General features: G+C 31.9%; 1 protein-coding gene across 1 annotated transcript in view; it reads left to right on the top strand.

The window, feature by feature from the left end:
• LOC132562015 (ATP-binding cassette sub-family D member 3-like) overlaps positions 1–21501 on the top strand; it is a 60838-nt gene extending 39337 nt beyond the window's left edge. Inside the window, exons 22-24 of the mRNA XM_060226737.1 lie at positions 1937–2002; positions 18868–18924; positions 19247–21501. Coding sequence (XP_060082720.1) covers positions 1937–2002; positions 18868–18924; positions 19247–19324 — 201 coding nt within the window. The 3' untranslated portion in view covers positions 19325–21501. The remainder of the gene's footprint in view (positions 1–1936; positions 2003–18867; positions 18925–19246) is intronic.
• The last annotated feature ends 392 nt before the right edge of the window (positions 21502–21893 follow it).

Here is a 21893-nt window from a genome sequence, read left to right as displayed (position 1 = left end):
AATGTGAACTCTCAAATGTTTACCTGTAATTAGTATGTACACTCTAGTATTTACCTGTAATTAATGAGTACACTTTATTATTTACCTGTACTTAGTGTGTACACTCTATTACCTGTAATTAATGTGTACACTTTATTCTTTACATGTACTTAGTGTGTACACACTGTATACACCTGTACACTCTTATTATTTACTGTAATTAATGTGTACACTTTGTTATTTACCTGTACTTAGTGTGTACACACCTGTAATTAATGTGTACACTTTATTCTTTACATGTACTTAGTGTGTACACACTAGTATACAGTGTGAACTCTCAATTATTTACATGTAATTAATGTGTACACTTTGTTATTTACCTGTACTTAGTGTGTACACTCTAGTGTTTACCTGTACTAAGTGTGAACTCTCAATTATTTACCTGTTATTAGTGTGTACACTTTATTATTTACCTGTAATTAGTATGTACACTCTAGTATTTACCTGTAATAAGTGTGCACACTCTAGTATTTACTTGTACTTGATGTGAACTCTCAAGTATTTACCTGTAATTAGTAGATACACTCTAGTTTTTACCTGTACTTAATGTGAACTCTCAAATGTTTACCTGTAATTAGTATGTACACTCTAGTATTTACCTGTAATTAATGAGTACACTTTATTATTTACCTGTACTTAGTGTGTACACTCTAGTTATTACCTGTAATTAATGTGTACACTTTATTCTTTACATGTACTTAGTGTGTACACACTAGTATACACCTGTACTTAGTGTGAACTCTCTATTATTTACATGTAATTAATGTGTACACTTTGTTATTTACCTGTACTTAGTGTGTACACTCTAGTGTTTACCTGTAATAAGTGTGAACTCTCAATTATTTACCTGTTATTAGTGTGTACACTTTATTATTTACCTGTAATTAGTATGTACACTCTAGTATTTACCTGTAATAAGTGTGCACACTCTAGTATTTACTTGTACTTGATGTGAACTCTCAAGTATTTACCTGTAATTAGTAGATACACTCTAGTTTTTACCTGTACTTAATGTGAACTCTCAAATGTTTACCTGTAATTAGTATGTACACTCTAGTATTTACCTGTAATTAATGAGTACACTTTATTATTTACCTGTACTTAGTGTGTACACTCTAGTTATTACCTGTAATTAATGTGTACACTTTATTCTTTACATGTACTTAGTGTGTACACACTAGTATACACCTGTACTTAGTGTGAACTCTCAATTATTTACATGTAATTAATGTGTACACTTTGTTATTTACCTGTACTTAGTGTGTACACTCTAGTGTTTACCTGTACTAAGTGTGAACTCTCAATTATTTACCTGTAATAAATGTGTACACTTTATTATTTACCTGTAATTAGTATGTACACTCTAGTATTTACCTGTAATAAGTGTGCACACTCTAGCATTTACTTGTACTTAAGGTGAACTCTCAAGTATTTACCTGTAATAAGTGTGCACACTCTAGTATTTACCTGTACTTAATGTGAACTCTCAGGTATTTACCTGTAGTTAGTAGATACACATTAGTATTTACCTGTACTTAGTGTGTACACTCTAGTGTTTATCTGTAATTAGTATGTACACTCTAGTATTTACCTGCAATTAATGTGTACACTTTATTATTTACCTGTACTTAGTGTGTACACTCTAGTATTTACCTGAAATCAATGTGTACACTTTATTCTTTGCCTGTCCTTAGTGTGTAGGTGAGCTATTTCTGTATATTTTTCATTGAAATTTACATTTCTTCAGTTTGAAAAATGGTGTTTCTATCTTTTAAACATTTGAATTTAGCTCAATGTCTGCAATTGTTTTGAAAAAAAGTAAAAAATATTTTACAGTTTATTTAACTGATGTCAAGTATTTTGTTTGATAGATATGGCTTTTGTTTTTTGTTTCCAGTTATGGCCATTATTTGGTGGTACACTGACCAAGCCAGAAAAGGGAAACCTTTTCTATGTTCCACAAGTAAGTTATTATTTGGATAATTCTCATTGACACACAGCTCAGTATGACCTGTTTATTACACCTCCACTACAGTAATGTAGGGAAAAACGAGTGTCTATCATTGACACACAGCTCAGTATGACCTGTTTATTACACCTCCACTACAGTAATGTAGGGAAAAATGAGTGTCTATCATTGACACACAGACCAGTATGACTTGTTTATTACACCTCCACTACAGTAATGTAGGGAAAAACGAGTGTCTGTCATTGACACACAGCTCAGTATGACCTGTTTATTACACCTCCACTACAGTAATGTAGGGAAAAACGAGTGTCTATCATTGACACACAGACCAGTATGACCTGTTTATTACACCTCCACTACTGTAATGTAGGGAAAAACGAGTGTCTATCATTGACACACAGATCAGTATGACCTGTTTATTACACCTCCACTACAGTAATGTAGGGAAAAACGAGTGTCTATCATTGACACACAGATCAGTATGACCTGTTTATTACACCTCCACTACTGTAATGTAGGGAAAAACGAGTGTCTATCATTGACACACAGATCAGTATGACCTGTTTATTACACCCCACTACAGTAATGTAGGGAAAAACGAGTGTCTATCATTGACACACAGATCAGTATGACCTGTTTATTACACCTCCACTACAGTAATGTAGGGAAAAACGAGTGTCTATCATTGACTCACAGCTCAGTATGACCTGTTTATTACACCTCCACTACAGTAATGTAGGGAAAAACGAGTGTCTATCATTGACACACAGCTCAGTATGACCTGTTTATTACACCTCCACTACAGTAATGTAGGGAAAAATGAGTGTCTATCATTGACACACAGATCAGTATGACCTGTTTATTACACCTCCACTACAGTAATGTAGGGAAAAACGAGTGTCTATCATTGACACACAGATCAGTATGACCTGTTTATTACACCTCCACTACAGTAATGTAGGGAAAAACGAGTGTCTATCATTGACACACAGATCAGTATGATCTGTTTATTACACCTCCAGTACAATGATACTTATTCTTCATATTAAGCTTCAATTCTATGTTGTACCTTGTTTTCATTGAGACATTATCATCAGATTGAAATAGCACTTTGTGTTGTCCATCCAAAATATTGTTATTGCTGAGGACTAGATGGATCTTCCTCCAATTGCCTATGTGAACATATGAATGTTCTTCTTGTTCCATTGTTGTGCCCATTTAAATTCTTTTTAATTGATCAGAAAATAACTAGCTGACTGGTGGCTATCTTAGATTTTGACAGACAAAGTTTTGCTATTGCTATATCCTTGAGAATTTTCAGATGGATTATACTGGATAGATCTTTCTCATATTTGCCATTGGTGCCCAGTTATTTTGATTTTGGGATTCGCCAGGAAAACAGATTATGATTTTTCTTTTTAAGTAATAATTTTTAAAGTCTCAGTCCAGGAAAGAAAACTGCCAATTTCGTATTTCGATTTTTTTCAATAGATATAATATTCTTACCAAAGGAAAACACTTTTCTGAAAATATCTCCGTATTTCATGTGTAAACAGTTGTTATATTAACTTTGAAAGTAAGTTGTCATATTAACATTGGAAGTGAAAGAACAAGTGTCATATTAACTTAGTAAGTGAAAGAACAGTTGTCATTTTAACTTGTCAAGTGAAAGAACAGTTGTCATATTAACTGATCAAGTGAAAGAACAGTTGTCATATTAATTTTGAAATTGAAAGAACAGTTGTTATATTTACTTATCAAGAGAAAAAACAGTTGTCATATTAACTTATCAAGTGAAAGAACAGTTGTCATATTAACTGATCAAGTGAAAGAACAGTTGTCATATGAACTGATCAAGTGAAGGGAAAGTTGTCATATTAACTTATGAAGTGAAAGAACAGTTGTCATATTAACTTTGAAAGAACAGTTGTCATATTAACTTTGAAAATCAGTTGTCATATTAATTTTGAAATTGAAAGAACAGTTGTCATATTAACTTAGAAGGTGATATGTGATATGTCATATTAACTTTGAAGGTGACAGAACAGTTGTTATATTAACTTTGAAAGTGAGTTGTCATATCAATTCAAGAGTAGGAACTATAAAAACTAATCAAGTGAAAGAACAGTTGTCATATAAACTAATCAAGTGAAAGAACAGTTGTCATATTAAATTTGAAAGTGAAACAACAGTTGTTATATTAACTTTGAAAGTGAAAGAACAGTTGTAATTTTAACTTATCAAGAGAAAGAACAGTTGTCATATTAACTTTGATAGTGAGTTTTCTATTAACTTTGAAAGTGAAAGAACAATTGTTATATTAACTCAGCAAGTGAAAGAACAGTTTTCATATTTACTTAGCAAGTGAAATAACACCTGTCATGTTAATTTATCAAGTGAAATGACAGTTGTTATATTAAATCAGCATGTGAAAAAACAGTTGTCATATTAACTTAGCAAATGAAAGAACAGTTTTCATATGAACAGATCAAGTGAAAAAACAGTTGTCATTTTAACTTAGCAAGTGAAAGAACATTTGTCGATTAACTTTGAAGGTGAAAAAACAGTTGTTATATTTACTTTGAAAGTGAGTTGTCATATTAATTTTGAAGGTGAAATAACAGTTGTCATATTAACTTATCAAGTGCAAGAACAGTTGTTATATTAATTAATCAAGTGAAAGAACAGTTGTCATATTAATCTATCAAGAGAAAGAACAGTTGTTATATTAACATTCAAAGTGAGTTGTCATATTAACTTATCAAGAGAAAGAACAGGTGTCATATTAACTGATCAAATAAAAGAGCAATTGTTATATTAACTTAGCAAGTGAAAGAACAGTTGTCATAATAACTTATCAAGAGAAACAACAGTTGTCATATTAACTTTGAAAGTGAGTTCTCATACTAATTTTCAAAGTGAAAGAACAGTTGTCATATTAACTTTGAAAGAACAGTTGTCATATTAACTTTGAAAATCAGTTGTCATATTAATTTTGAAATTGAAAGAACAGTTGTTATATTAGTTTTGAAAGTGAAAGAACAGTTGTTATATTAACTTTGAAAGTGAAAGAACAGTTGTCATATTAACTTATCAAGTGAAAGAACAGTTGTCATATTAACTGATCAAGTGAAAGAACAGTTGTCATATGAACTGATCAAGTGAAGGGAAAGTTGTCATATTAACTTATGAAGTGAAAGAACAGTTGTCATATTAACTTTGAAAGAACAGTTGTCATATTAACTTTGAAAATCAGTTGTCATATTAATTTTGAAATTGAAAGAACAGTTGTCATATTAACTTATCAAGTGCAAGAACAGTTGTTATATTAATTAATCAAGTGAAAGAACAGTTGTCATATTAATCTATCAAGAGAAAGAACAGTTGTTATATTAACATTCAAAGTGAGTTGTCATATTAACTTATCAAGTGAAAGAACAGTTGTCATATTAACTTGATCAAATAAAAGAACAGTTGTTATATTAACTTAGCAAGTGAAAGAACAGTTGTCATATTAACTTATCAAGTGAAACAACAGTTGTCATATTAACTTTGAAAAAACAGTTGAAAGTGAGAAAAGTTGTCATATTAACTTATGAAGTGAAAGAACAGTTGTCATATTAACTTTGAAAGAACAGTTGTCATATTAACTTTGAAAATCAGTTGTCATATTAATTTTGAAATTGAAAGAACAGTTGTTATATTAGTTTTGAAAGTGAAAGAACAGTTGTTATATTAACTTTGAAAGTGAAAGAACAGTTGTCATATTAACTGATCAATTGAAAAAACAGTTGCCATATTAACTTATCAAGTGAAAGAACAGTTGTCATATTAACTTTCAAAGTGAGTTGTCATATTAACTTATCACAGTTGTCATATTAACTTGAAAAAGAACAGTTGTCATATCAAGTGAAAGAACAGTTGTCAACTTATCAAGTGAAAGAACAGTTGTCATATTAACTTTCAAAGTGTCATATTAACTTATCAGTGAAAGAACAGTTGTCATATTAACTTATCAAGTGAAAGAACAGTTGTCATATTAACTTTGAAAGTGATCAAGTGAAAGAACAGTTATATTAATTGATCAAGTGATTATATTAACTTTGAAAGTACAGTTATCATATTAACTTGGAAGTGAAATAACAGTTGTCATATTAACTTAGTAAGTGAAAGAACAGTTGTCATTTTAACTTGTCAAGAGAAAGAACAGTTGTCATATTAACTGTGAAAGGAAGTTCTCATATTAAGATTGAAAGTGAAAGAACAGTTGTCGCATTAACTTTGAAAGTGAAAGAACAGTTGTTATATTAATTGATCAAGTGAAAGAACAGTTGTTATATCAACTTTGAAAGTAAGTTGTCATATTAACATTGAAAGTGAAAGAACAGTTGTCATTTTAACTTAAGTAAGAGAAAGAACAGTTGTCATATTAACTTGTCAAGTGAAAGAACAGTTGTCATATTAACTGATCAAGTGAAAGAACAGTTGTCATATTAATTTTGAAATTGAAAGAACAGTTGTTATATTAACTTATCAAGAGAAAAAACAGTTGTCATATTAACTTATCAAGTGAAAGAACAGTTGTCATATTAACTGATCAAGTGAAAGAACAGTTGTCATATGAACTGATCAAGTGAAAGGAAAGTTGTCATATTAACTTATGAAGTGAAAGAACAGTTGTCATATTAACTTTGAAAGAACAGTTGTCATATTAACTTTGAAAATCAGTTGTCATATTAATTTTGAAATTGAAAGAACAGTTGTCATATTAACTTTGAAAGTGAAAGAACAGTTGTCATATTAACTTTGAAAGTGAAAGAACAGTTGTCATATTAACTTTTGAAAGTGAAAGAAACAGTTGTCATATTAACTTTCAAAGTGAAAGAACAGTTGTCATATTAACTTTCAAGTGAAAGAACAGTTGTCATATTAACTTATCAAGAAAGAACAGTTGATATTAACTTTTAAACAACAGTTGTCATATTAACTTGATCAAACTTTGAAAGAAACAGTTGTCATATTAACTTATCAAGTTGAAAGTGAAAGAACAGTTGTCATATTAACTTAAAGTGAAAGAACAGTTGTCATATTAACTTAAAGTGAAAGAACAGTTGTCATATTAACTTATCAAGTGAAAGAACAGTTGTCATATTAACTTGATCAAGTGAAAGAACAGTTGTCATATTAACTTTCAAGTGAAAGAACAGTTGTCATATTAACTTTGAAAGTGAAAGAACAGTTGTCAAAACTTATCAAGTGAAAGAACAGTTGTCATATTAACTTAGCAAATGAAAGAACAGTTGTCATATTAACTTAGCAAATGAAAGAACAGTTGTCATATTAACTTTCAAGTGAAAGAAAGTTGTCATATTAACTTCAAGTGAAAGAACAGTTGTCATATTAACTTATCAGTGAAAAGAACAGTTGTCATATTAACTTTGAAAGTTGTCATATTAACTTTGAAAGTGAAAGAACAGTTGTCATATTAACTTTGAAAGTGAAAGAACAGTTGTCATATTAACTTAAAGTGAAAGAAAGGAGTTGTCATATTAACTTGTCATATGTGAACAGTTGTCATATTAACTTTGAAAGTGAAAGAACAGTTGTCATATTAACTTTCAAGTGAAAGAACAGTTGTCATATTAACTTAAGTGAAAGAACAGTTGTCATATTAACTTATCAAGTGAAAGAACAGTTGTCATATTAACTTTGAAAGTGAATATTAACTTTGAAGTGAAAGAACAGTTGTCATATTAACTTATCAAGTGAAAGAACAGTTGTCATATCAACTGATCAAGTGAAAGAACAGTTGTCATATTAACTTTCAAGAAAGAACAGTTGTCATATTAACTTTCAAAGTGAAAGAACAGTTGTCATATTAACTTAAAGTGAAAGAACAGTTGTCATATTAACTTATGAAGTGAAAGAACAGTTGTCATATTAACTTTGAAAGAACAGAAAACTTTGAACAGTTGTCATATTAACTTATCAAGTGAAAGGACAGTTGTCATATTAACATTGAAAGTGAAAGAACAGTTGTCATATCAACTGATCAAGTGAAATAACAGTTGTCATATTAACTTAGCAAGTGAAATAACACCTGTCATATTAATTTATCAAGTGAAAGGACAGTTGTCATATTAACATTGAAAGTGAAAGAACAGTTGTCATATCAACTGATCAAGTGAAATAACAGTTGTCATATTAACTTTTATAGTGAGTTGTCATATTAACTTATCAAGTCATATTAACTTTTAGAAAGTGAAAGAACAGTTGTCATATTAACTTTGAAAGAAAGAACAGTTGTCATATTAACTTTGAAAGTGAAAGAACAGTTGTCATATTAACTTATCAAGTGAAATATTAACAGTTGTCATATTAACTTTGAAAGTGAGTTGCCATATTAACTTATCAAGTGAAAGAACAGTTGTCATATTAACTTTCAAAGTGAGTTGTCATATTAACTTATCACGAGAAAGAACAGTTGTCATATTAACTGATCAAGTGAAAGAACAGTTGTCATATTAACTTTGAAAGTGAAAGAACAGTTGTTATATTAACTTTGAAAGTGAGTTCTCATATTAACATTAAAAGTGAAAGAACAGTTGTCGTATTAACTTAGCAAGTGAAAGAACAGTTGTCATATTAACTTTGAAAGTGAAAGAACAGTTATATTAATTGATCAAGTGAAAGAACAGTTATATCAACTTTGAAAGTAAGTTATCATATTAACATTGGAAGTGAAAGAACAGTTGTCATAGTAACTTAGTAAGTGAAAGAACAGTTGTCATTTTAACTTGTCAAGAGAAACAACAGTTGTCATATTAACTGTGAAAGGAAGTTCTCATATTAAGATTGAAAGTGAAAGAACAGTTGTCGTATTAACTTGTCAAGAGAAAGAACAGTTGTCATATTAACTGATCAATTGAAAAAACAGTTGCCATATTAACTTATCAAGTGAAAGAACAGTTGTCATATTAACTTTCAAAGTGAGTTGTCATATTAACTTATCACGAGAAAGAACAGTTGTCATATTAACTTATCAAGTGAAAGAACAGTTGTCATATTAACATATCAAGTGAAAGAACAGTTATATTAATTGATCAAGTGAAAGAACAGTTATATCAACTTTGAAAGTAAGTTATCATATTAACATTGGAAGTGAAAGAACAGTTGTCATAGTAACTTAGTAAGTGAAAGAACAGTTGTCATTTTAACTTGTCAAGAGAAACAACAGTTGTCATATTAACTGTGAAAGGAAGTTCTCATATTAAGATTGAAAGTGAAAGAACAGTTGTCGTATTAACTTTGAAAGTGAAAGAACAGTTGTTATATTAATTGATCAAGTGAAAAAACAGTTGTTATATTAACTTTGAAAGTAAGTTGTCATATTAACATTGGAAGTGAAAGAACAAGTGTCATATTAACTTAGTAAGTGAAAGAACAGTTGTCATTTTAACTTGTCAAGTGAAAGAACAGTTGTCATATTAACTGATCAAGTGAAAGAACAGTTGTCATATTAATTTTGAAATTGAAAGAACAGTTGTTATATTTACTTATCAAGAGAAAAAACAGTTGTCATATTAACTTATCAAGTGAAAGAACAGTTGTCATATTAACTGATCAAGTGAAAGAACAGTTGTCATATGAACTGATCAAGTGAAGGGAAAGTTGTCATATTAACTTATGAAGTGAAAGAACAGTTGTCATATTAACTTTGAAAGAACAGTTGTCATATTAACTTTGAAAATCAGTTGTCATATTAATTTTGAAATTGAAAGAACAGTTGTCATATTAACTTAGAAAGTGAAAGAACAGTTGTCATATTAACTTTGAAAGTGAAAGAACAGTTGTTATATTAACTGTGAAAGTGAAAGAACAGTATGTTCAAGTGAATTAAAAACTAATCAAGTTTTGTCATATTAACTAATCAAGTGAAAGAACAGTTGTCATATTAACTTTGAAAGTGAAAGAACAGTTGTCATATTAACTTTGAAAGTTGAATTAGAAAAAACAGTTGTCATATTAACTTATCAAGAAAAGAACAGTTGTCATATTAACTTTGAAAGTAGAACAGTTGTCATATTAACTTATCAAGTGAAAGAACAGTTGTCATATCAACTGATCAAGTGAAAGAACAGTTGTCATATTAACTTTGAAAGTGAAATAACAGTTGTCATATTAACTTAGCAAGTGAAATAACACCTGTCATTTTAACTTGTCAAGATAAAGAACAGTTGTCATATTAACTGTAAAAGGAAGTTCTCATATTAGGATTGAAAGTGTCATATTAATTTATCAAGTGAAAGGACAGTTGTCATATTAACATTGAAAGTGAAAGAACAGTTGTCATATCAACTGATCAAGTGAAATAACAGTTGTCATATTAACTTAGCAAGTGAAAGAACATTTGTCGTATTAACTTTGAAGGTGATAGAACAGTTGTTATATTTACTTTGAAAGTGAGTTGTCATATTAATTTTGAAGGTGAAAGAACAGTTGTCATATTAACTTATCAAGAGAAAGAACAGTTTTCATATTAACTGATCAAGTGAAAGAACATTTGTCGTATTAACTTAAGTCAAAGTGAAAGAACAGTTGTTATATTAACTTTCAAAGTGAACAGTTATCATATTAACTTATCAAGTGAAAGAACAGTTGTCATATCAACTGATCAAGTGAAATAACAGTTGTCATATTAACTTAGCAAGTGAAATAACACCTGTCATATTAACTTATCAAGTGAAAGGACAGTTGTCATATTAACATTGAAAGTGAAAGATGTCATATTAACTTTCAAGTGAAAGAACAGTTGTCATATTAACTTATCAAGTGAAAGAACAGTTGTCATATTAACTTAAAGTGAAAGAACAGTTGTCATATTAACTTTGATCAAGTGAAAGAACAGTTGTCATATTAACTTTGAAAGAACAGTTGTCATATTAACTTTGAAAGAACAGTTGTCAAGAACAGTTGTCATATTAACTTTGAAAAAGAACAGTTGTCATATTAACTTATCAAGTGAAAGAACAGTTGTCATATTAACTTATCAAGAAAGAACAGTTGTCAAGTGAAAGAACAGTTGTCATATTAACTTTGAAAGTGAATTAACTTGAAAGTGAACAGTTGTCATATTAACTTATCAAGTGAAAGAACAGTTGTCATATCAACTGATCAAGTGAAAGAACAGTTGTCATATTAACTTTGAATGTGAAATAACAGTTGTCATATTAACTTAGCAAGTGAAATAACACCTGTCATATTAATTTATCAAGTGAAAGGACAGTTGTCATATTAACATTGAAAGTGAAAGAACAGTTGTCATATTAACTTATTGAAACAGTTGTTATATTAAAGTTGTCATATTAACTTTTGAAAGTGAAAGAACAGTTGTCATATTAACTTAAGTGAAAGAAAGTGAAAGAACAGTTGTCATATTAACTTATCAAGAAAAGAACAGTTGTCATATTAACTTAGCAAGTGAAAGAACAGTTGTCATATTAACTTTCAAGTGAAAGAACAGTTGTCATATTAACTTTGAAAGTGAAAAAACAGTTGTCATATTAACTTTGAAGTGAAAGAACAGTTGTCATATTAACTTTCAAGTGAAAGAACAGTTGTCATATTAACTTCAAGTGAAAGAACAGTTGTCATATTAACTTTGAAAGTGAAAGAACAGTTGTCATATTAACTTTGAAAAAGAACAGTTGTCATATTAACTTTGAAAAAGAACAGTTGTCATATTAAGTTGTTGTCATATTAACTTTCAAGTGAAAGAACAGTTGTCATATTAACTTTGAAAGTGAAAGAACAGTTGTCATATTAACTTATCAAGTGAAAGAACAGTTGTCATATCAACTGATCAAGTGAAAGAACAGTTGTCATATTAACTTTGAAAGTGAAATAACAGTTGTCATATTAACTTTCAAAGTGAGTTGTCATATTAACTTATCAAGTGAAAGAACAGTTGTCATATCAACTGATCAAGTGAAAGAACAGTTGTCATATTAACTTTGAAAGTGAAAGAACAGTTGTCATATTAACTTTGAAAGTGAAAGAACAGTTGTCATATTAACTTTGAAAGTGAAAGAACAGTTGTCATATTAACTTAAGTGAAAGAACAGTTGTCATATTAACTTTGAAAGTGAAAGAACAGTTGTCATATTAACTTGATCAAGTGAAAGAACAGTTGTCATATTAACTTTGAAAGTAAGTTATCATATTAACATTGGAAGTGAAAGAACAGTTGTCATATTAACTTTGAAAGTGAAAGAACAGTTGTCATATTAACTGATCAATTGAAAAATCAGTTGACATATTAACTTTTCAAGTGAAAGAACAGTTGTCATATTAACTTTGAAAGGAGTTGTTATATTAACTGTGAAAGTGAAAGAACAGTTGTCATATTAGTTTTGAAAGTGAAAGAACAGTTATATTAACTTTGAAAGTGAAAGAACAGTTGTCATATTAACTGATCAATTGAAAAAACAGTTGCCATATTAACTTATCAAGTGAAAGAACAGTTGTCATATTAACTTTCAAAGTGAGTTGTCATATTAACTTATCAAGTGAAAGAACAGTTGTCATATTAACATATCAAGTGAAAGAACAGTTATATTAATTGATCAAGTGAAAGAACAGTTATATCAACTTTGAAAGTAAGTTATCATATTAACATTGGAAGTGAAAGAACAGTTGTCATAGTAACTTAGTAAGTGAAAGAACAGTTGTCATTTTAACTTGTCAAGAGAAACAACAGTTGTCATATTAACTGTGAAAGGAAGTTCTCATATTAAGATTGAAAGTGAAAGAACAGTTGTCGTATTAACTTTGAAAGTGAAAGAACAGTTGTTATATTAATTGATCAAGTGAAAAAACAGTTGTTATATTAACTTTGAAAGTAAGTTGTCATATTAACATTGGAAGTGAAAGAACAAGTGTCATATTAACTTAGTAAGTGAAAGAACAGTTGTCATTTTAACTTGTCAAGTGAAAGAACAGTTGTCATATTAACTGATCAAGTGAAAGAACAGTTGTCATATTAATTTTGAAATTGAAAGATATTTACTTATCAGTTGTTATATTTACTTATCAAGAGAAAAAACAGTTGTCATATTAACTTATCAAGTGAAAGAACAGTAAATATTTAGAGTTGAAACTCATTGTCTCGAAATTGCTTGAGTCAAAATTACGTTTGAGTTGAAATAACTTTCAAGCCACGATTTTTCTCCTATATCATTGTAATTTTAGTTGACTTAAATTTCATTGAGCTGAAATTTCGGTTGAGTTGAAGCCATTTATCAGTCTCTTCAATTGTAAAGCAAGAAAACAGTCATTCTTTGTCTCAAAATAAATTTTTGTCAAATCATCAGTGTAGCATATCTGGGACTCTCAATCAGTATTGTTATGATCTCAAACCACACTTTTGGTTACAATAGTATTACAGATGAATACCGGACATTATTTCTGGATTGTATATGGACATAGATAGGATATTACATCCCCCCATTTTTCTTTAGAAAGATCTTGTATCATATATGAACAAATGAGTATCGTGCCACAGTTCAGTAGTCCAATCTGATTTCTTTTCTTCAAAGACTTCCTAATGAATTGACTAGAACAGAACTTGCATTGACTGGAATATTTGTCAGGATGATATTAATAATGTAGATATGTAATTAGGACCAAAGAAACAGTTCAGATTTAACAGAGGCAATATATATAGACCAATTACCAACAAAAATGGGTTTATGTAACCCAACTAACCAACAAAAATGAGTTTATGTAACCAAAGTACATTGAAGGGATTATTTTGCTGTTAAGAGTATCAATGTATTGCCTTACTCTAACCTTATCACTGATGTCACATTTAGCTTTGCACAATGTCTTTAAGGAATGCAGGCTTTGACCGTAGCCTCCCTGACCTCCAAGGTACATTTTTTGTTTTGGTCTCCACCATTTCTGTGAGTGAAGTATTTGGAACTTCCGTCTGATCATGATAAATCTCATTATAGTCATCATCAATATAAGGATCAGAAATACTGTGGTCTTGAACATCAAACTTGACCTTTTTGAAACATGAAGAGTTCCTGGTTACTTTACGGTCTTTTCTTTGTACAGTTATCATTGATCCTTTACTTTCGACCACCTGGTATGGATTGGGGTCATATTTCTGGGTCAATTTTCCTTTCACCTCAGTCTCTAGTATTATATGTCTCCCACCTCCTTCTTGGGCGAGTGTGATGATCTGTTCCTCATATCTTCCAGTGATTTCATTTTTGACTTCCCCAAGCTGTCGTTGTGCAAGATTCCCTCAACCTCCACATTCTCAGGCTTACATTTGGTATGTGGAATTTCGAGTAACTTGGTGCTTGACTCTCTGGAAAAGATCAACCTATGCAGCATTTTTACATTTCCTGTTTCCAATTTTTATGTTTCAGGTGAGAGGCTTTAATTAATTTCATCAGTGGTTTGTTGAATACTTCTGCTTGGGCATTCACTCTAGGCCAACAAGGAGTGATCTTTCGGTGATCAAATCCAATGTTCTCTGCATATTTTGCAAACTGGCTGGAGTTGAATGGACTACCGTTATCTGTTTTTATACCTTTGGGGATATCAAACATGCTGACCTCTTTGTCCAGAACAGGAATTGTTGTGATTGACGAGACACTTTTGAAAGTTTCTACTACTGGGTACCTGGAGTATTCGTCGACGGTAATCTCCTGAAGGGAGAGGTCTGCACAAGTCGGCGCTAGGTCTTTGCCATGATCCGGAAGGTAAAGGACTCATCTTAAGTGGTTCGCGTAGTTTGGCTTTTTTGAAGTAGCTTGACATGCTACATATTTCTCTATAGCCTTTTCCACTTCTTCATTAATGTTTGAAAACCAAATTTTCGACCGGATAAACAATTTTGTTTTGGTTATCCCTTGGTGTCCCTCATGCGCTATTTTGACAGCTCTGTCTCTTAATTCACTGGGTATAACTATTCTAGATCCTCGTAACAAGACATTGTCAGTGTGAACGGTAAGTTCATCGTGTACACTTCTCAGTGGACTTGGTTTCACTACATCAATGTCAGTCACTTCAGAGAGATCTTTGATAGTGTACCATCATTGACTGTTCCTGGTCAGCTTGATTGCTTTCATGAGTGTCTCGTCTTTCACAGTTGCTGCTTTTATTTCATCTATTGTCATTGCCTTGGGGATGGATGTTTCAGCTATGAAGTTAACATGATATTCAGCAACCTTTTCCTCGTGACTACAACAGACTTTTCCTTCATGTGGATGTCGTGAGAGGTAGTCAGCTGTATTTTCTTCACTAGGTCTGTATTTTACTTTCATTTTATACGACTGTAGACGATGCCCCCATCTTTCGATTTGTAGAGTTGGGTTAGGTTTTGTCCAAATTTTTTCCAGGGGCTTGTCTGTTGTTACTGTAAATTTAGGTGCTCCACATACGTAAGCATTCAGATGCTCACGTGCCCAAACAACACCAAGTGCTTCTCGCTCAGTTTGACTGTATCTGCTTTCCACGTCTGTGAGGTCATGGCTCGCGTAGACCACCATTTTGTCTGATAGTGTAACACTGCACCAAGACCTGCTCCATCTAAACAACACCAAGTGTTGAGTGAATGCACTCTCATGTTCTTTCGTCCATTCACAGACTGTTTGTTTGTGGGTAAGCCTCCTATTTGGTTCACATATCGTGGAATAGTCTGGTATCTGCTTTCCACGTCTGTGAGGTCATGACATCCCATCAGGTCCAAACACAACTCCAAAGAAGGATATTGTCTGTTTATTAAATTCACACTTTTTTCTTGTTTTTTGCTCCTTTCAAGTGCTGGATTACTCCTCAAATCGCCTCTTGAAAGACTTCTGATGCTGAAGAAATGCCAAAATTTAAACGTTTGAATCTGAAGATTCCAATATGCTTACTGGATGTAGTTATGTGTCGTGACTCTTCGTATAACGCTAACTGGTGATAACCTGATGTAAGATCAAGCTTGCAGAACACTTTTGCACAATTTAGATCGTTCATCAATTCATCAATTCATTAAGTGTTGGATTTACATTACATTCCCTTTTAATAGCTTTGTTGGGTTCCCGCATATCAACACACAGCCTTATTTCTGTTCCTCCCTTCTTCGGTGGGGTTAAATATAGGGGAGATCCACGGTGTCAATGTGCCTTTGATGCGTTCATTGATGTCTTCATCAACTGGTGATAACCTGATGTAAGATCAAGCTTGCAGAACACTTTTGCACAATTTAGATCGTTCATCAATTCATCAATTCATTAAGTGTTGGATTTACATTACATTCCCTTTTAATAGCTCTGTTGGGTTCCCGCATATCAACACACAGCCTTATTTCTGTTCCTCCCTTCTTCGGTGGGGTTAAATATAGGGGAGATCCACGGTGTCAATGTGCTTTTGATGCGTTCATTGATGTCTTCATCAACCACGTGCTTTATTTCTGCCGCGCATGTGTCTAAGCACGACAGGTTTCACAGTTTTGTCAATGTGTACTTTTACGGTTTTGTTTTTTAACTTCCTAACTCCATCGAACAGGGTTTTTCTCTGGTGGTCAGTTATTTTGTTGATGATTTGACCAATTCTAGTTCTGTCACAGACAGAAATCCAATAAGTGAACCATAGGTGCGTTCGACAAGATGAAATGTGTGTACGCTATATTTGGATTTTGTTTTTATTTTTATTTTTAGAGTTTCAAGTGTCTTAAGCGGGTTTCCACCACCGTAGGGAAGAAGTCTGGGACCTTTGTCTCTTTTGACCTTAGGAAACCAATGTGCTTGTATGTTGTTTGATCGATGATGTTTATAGATATCTATTAAAACTTCTGATAGGATGTCGTTCCCCTTGACGCAGAGTTTTGGTGTCTTAGATACATTCCCTTTTGCTGTTGTTTATTTACACTATAGCAGTAGTCGTTGCTGTCTTCACTGCTGGCTGTGTCGTAATTTACACGTACTTCCTTCACATGTTTACCTTTTTGTTTTATGAAAGACACTTTTTCGAAGTGTTTTTTTTTCCACATGAATGACACGGATTTCCTTGTGCAGGGCACTGATTTTTGTGTGGCCATTCTCTCCCACATTTGAAACAGGTGTTTCTGTCTTTCACAATGCTATTAGGTTTCCTGCCTTCTCTCGCCTGTGTCTGTTTCTTTGGCCATCCTTTTCCTGTTTCCATGCTTGGTCATGTTTGCGAGCAGTTTTCTTGGTGTCCACGCCTTTGGCGAAACCGGTGGCTAAATCTTTTTCAATCTGTGCTGAGTATTTATCAGCAGCATCCATCGACCTCCCTAGTTCAACAACTTCGTCCAAACTCATATTTCTCTTGTTCTCTGGATACACGTTTTCTTAGCTGTGTCGAATGGCAATGTGATATTAACTGTGCTAACTAAGCTATATTTCAACTTGTAAACGAAAACATGATTTGCTTTATATAAATGTGCAACCCTGACCTCTGTTTGGCTAAGACATTTTGGACTTCCTCTCAAGAACCACTGGGTGGATCATGTTCAAACTTGGTACAGATATTTTACATGCGGTCCTGCACAAGTGTTGTTACATTTTTGCAACATTTTAAAATCCCCAGATTATTGACATATATTCCCCAGGTGACCGTTAAGGCCCCTTGGGCCTCTTGTTTATTATAATCTCGAACCTAACTTCCGGTTACAAGAGTAGGACAGATGAATACCGGACATTATTTCCGGATTGTATATGGACATAGATAGGATATTACAATCGGCATGTCTTCTGACAAAATCAGTCAATGCATACAAAGAGTAGAAATTCACCTGTGTGTAACACATGGCTAATTACGGTGTATTGGTCCACTGTACACACAACACTTGGTCTCTGACGACTAATTACCAGTTTAATTATCCAATTAAAGGTTGGCTTCTAAATTAGTGTCACCATCCTGTAGCAGTGACTTACTTGTACATTAAAAAAAGTAGCGCGTTTACACAAAACATGAAAACATTTAGCTTGTTTGTGTGCATCTTCAGGAAGGATAAAAATAAAACCATCAAACCAGTACAAACTTTTTGACGAAATCTGATCCCCACATATCCAAAAGAAGCTAATTTTGAGGTTGTTAACTAATGACTGTGATTGGGCACTATGTCAGATTAAGCATTGAAGTGCTAAAAGTATTTTTCATTGATAGAGTCTATATCTGTGCACGAGTTTTAAGTCTAGTGCTTGTACAATGTTTTCTGTAACAGGTAAAACCTTTCTTGTGCCGTGTTTTTCATATGTTTATTTATTCACAATAAAGTCATATTGATATGATCTGTAGCTTCGCACATTGTTTCTTGTAGCGTATCAAAAGCGAATTTTGATTTGGTTTTATGTCATTCCATAAAATATATATGATGTATATGTACTTGGTCAATCAGGGTATTGTGCACGTGTGTGGGACGGAATAATGTGAGTACAAATGCATTTGATTGGAGTTGTTATTACACGTTTTGTTATTTGGATGAATAAACAATAGAAGGAGAAAGTAGGATAAATTTGTTTATTTTCTGCCATTTCAAATTTAAGATTAAACTACATTGTTTGCATGCTATTGCAGCTCTACTTCATTCAACCATAATAAACATCAGGAAACTGATATCTTTACCCTTATTTGTACACTTCATTTGGGTCAAAATATAGATAGGTCGAAATATTTTTCACGGTCCCTTGAATTTCGAGATAACGAGTTTTGACTGTATGTTTGTAAGTAAGTATTAAAGGCCCTTGATGGTGTATGTATTAACAAGATTGTGAAGTATACTATTGTGTATACAGTCACCAAATTGTGGATCTTTGTTTTTTGTTTTTCAGGTTCAGATTTCACTATTCACAGTGTCACACAGAAAATCTTTGTGGAAGCACCATGAGGTAAGACATACTAATAACATGACATGTCTTAGAAAATGTTTGAAATCATGAAATTTTAATGTTAATTGTGTTTCTGTAAGGATGGAAGTATTCACCTAATGTAATGCTGGTTTTAAAGATAAATTATACAGTTAATTCAGTATTACAGAGATCTGTAGTAGAGCCACCTGAATCAACAGTAGTTATGACACTAACTAAATTTGTGTTTACAACACTTTCAGTACTTTGATTTTTGTTGCATTCATACTGGACATGTTAATATACATGTTTGATTCTTTGTAGATAAAACTTTTGATATATCCTGGTAAAACGTTTGTTACAGTATTATCTGAAGATGGATGGGCGTGGTGCTTATGAGTATAAAAGGATCACCTCTGACACTACCGAGTTTGGATCTTGATGACTGTTGCCTTAGCACTGTGATATTTTTTGTGTGATATTTGTTATGTTTCATGATGTCAAGACTCACTTTAACAACTTGAGTATCATTAGACCAGGCTACTTTTTGCCATTAGTAACAATGAAGCACAATAATTCGGGCCCAATGTCTATGGTAGTAGTACTGAACACCTCAAAATCTGGATTTTATTTTTTTCAACAATACACTGGTATGCCAGCATCTTAAAACTAAAGTTTTGGAAATGAACACAAGCTAGGCCAAAAATTAATGTTACATTATACTAGATAACGTTGGCTCTACCCAATAGTTCACTTCTTAATTGAGACCCTAGATTTTTATACCAATGACAATGTTTAGTCTTTACACAGCAATCATCATAGCAGTATTCATATGTATGACCCAAGTTTTATATGGGACTTAGAAAAAAAAATTATTATGCATTTTGAAACTTAAAGTCTTGATAAAATCACCTAGAGAGGACCATGTGGAAGATTAGCCGTTGGCTAAACATGTTTTATATCCTTAATGAATAAATATAGATCTTTTTGAAATTTCATTTGTATGTTTCCCTTGATCCATAGTTGTTCCTGTTTGATTTTGGCAATGATCAGAAAAAAAGAAAATGGCCCACGTTAGCTATCTTTGATTTGACTTTAAAAGGTTTTTATCACTATTTCTTGACAACAACTGTATACATATTTCTCAAATTTCATGTGTAGGTTTCTTTTGATCCCTAGTTGTGCCTGTTTGAGTTTGGGACTGATAAAAAAAAACGAAATGACTGAAAGGGAGCCATGTTGTTTTCACCTAGTAAAGATTGTTATCTCGGTCTCTGAAGAAGTACTGAATGGATATCTCTCAAATGTCATACATGTGTTCCCTTTAGTCTCGCTATTTCTGCAGAGGATTGTTCAAATGTCTTATCATTAAGAGCAAAAACAGAGAAGAGAAAAGATCCAACTTTCAATGAGCAAATAGAGGTCAAACAATGGTGGATGTCAAGATCCTTCTAGGATTTCTTGTGTATGTTGTCAATATAACAATTATTGCAAAATCATGAATTTTCATTGTGCTTATTTGATCAAAATTTACAGTAAGCAAAAGAATTTTATTGCACTGAAATAAGTACATTTACAATATTGGATTTTTTCCCTCAATGTTGTGCATGTTGTGTTTTAGATAAAGAATTCACAGACTGATATTTGTAAAGATTATTCATTTTTTGTAAATAATTTTTCTGAGAGCAGGAGAATAGATAATGAAGTTTCTTTTTGAAATCAATTTCAGTATTTAAGATCTTGTTAAAAGCAACACACCCTTTTGTAGACATTGAGCTTTGTCAGTTGTAATGTGCCGTGCATCGTGTATAAACTTTTGACATTGCAAACTTCTTTTGAAGTTCCACCAATGGGATTAAGCTCAAACTTGCATGAAATGATCCTGAGAGAGTCCTGACCAAGTATTATTATTTTTCGAGTATGCACTGGTTCCACAGTTCCACTGGTACCAATGAGGCCGCTGAGTTATAATTTGGGGGGAATGTTAAGGACAGGTAGCCAACAAAGTGTTGTTATTTTTTTACCTTGTCGAAACTTGGACACGGCAGCCAGGGAGGCCATTTTGTAACATGATTGTGCAATCATGGTTTTCCTGAGCAACACATATTTCAAATTTCTCAAGTTTTACCAGTTGGATTGATCTCCAACTTTACTGTCGACAAATAAGTAACACTTGTTACATTTACCTACTCCTCACCAAATCTACCGTCTATATCAGGAAAAACAGCCTCTTAGTAAGATTTCATTCAAAGTAGAAAATATAACGTTGCTCCCTGCTGAAAGTTTTTGTAGTCAAATGACGGTTAAGACCGATAGGCCCTTTTTTTCAATACAGAAATGTTTGATGAAGTTACCATTTTTGTAGAAAAAGTTTGTAGCATCTGTAATTTTATTTGATGAACTCCTAGGAGATTTAGGTTAGATATGATAATGATACTTACCATGCTTTCTTCAAAATCACCTACTTTCTATAACTTGGTATGTAAGAAAGAGTTGCAATTCTATAAATGATCTTTAACAAATGATAAGATAGTTAAATATGTAAGATTTAAATTAAACTGGGAGAACTGAGTACAAAGTATTAAGTATATTTTTAAATGATTTAGATTTGTTTTTCAGTTGGTTTTTATCATCATTTTCATATATAAGTTGTGCTTCTATAAAAGTTGAGTGTTATCCTCCGACACATTTTAGAAAAAAAACAATTTTTTATATATATACATGTTAATTACATACATATACTAATATGTTACATTGCATACCACCCTGTAATAAATTTATTTTCCTTTAATTTATGAAAATGTTAAAAGCATGTATCTAATTTTATGCCTGATTTAAGTACATGTGGTTGTATACCTGAAACCAGTGTTGACGGGTACTTCGATCAATCATGTTTGACCATATTCCTGTCTGAACGTATATCAGATGTATAGATACTTTTTTTTTAAATATGGCTATTTCTTCAGATATATTAAGACAAAAAGTAAACGTTCGAATTAGTGAACCATTAT

Source organism: Ylistrum balloti, unplaced genomic scaffold (assembly GCF_031769215.1).
Source record: "Ylistrum balloti isolate Yb309-2 unplaced genomic scaffold, AGI_CSIRO_Ybal_v1 Utg371326, whole genome shotgun sequence".
NCBI classification, from domain to species: domain Eukaryota; kingdom Metazoa; phylum Mollusca; class Bivalvia; order Pectinida; family Pectinidae; genus Ylistrum; species Ylistrum balloti.
This window is presented reverse-complemented; position numbering and strand designations above follow the sequence as displayed.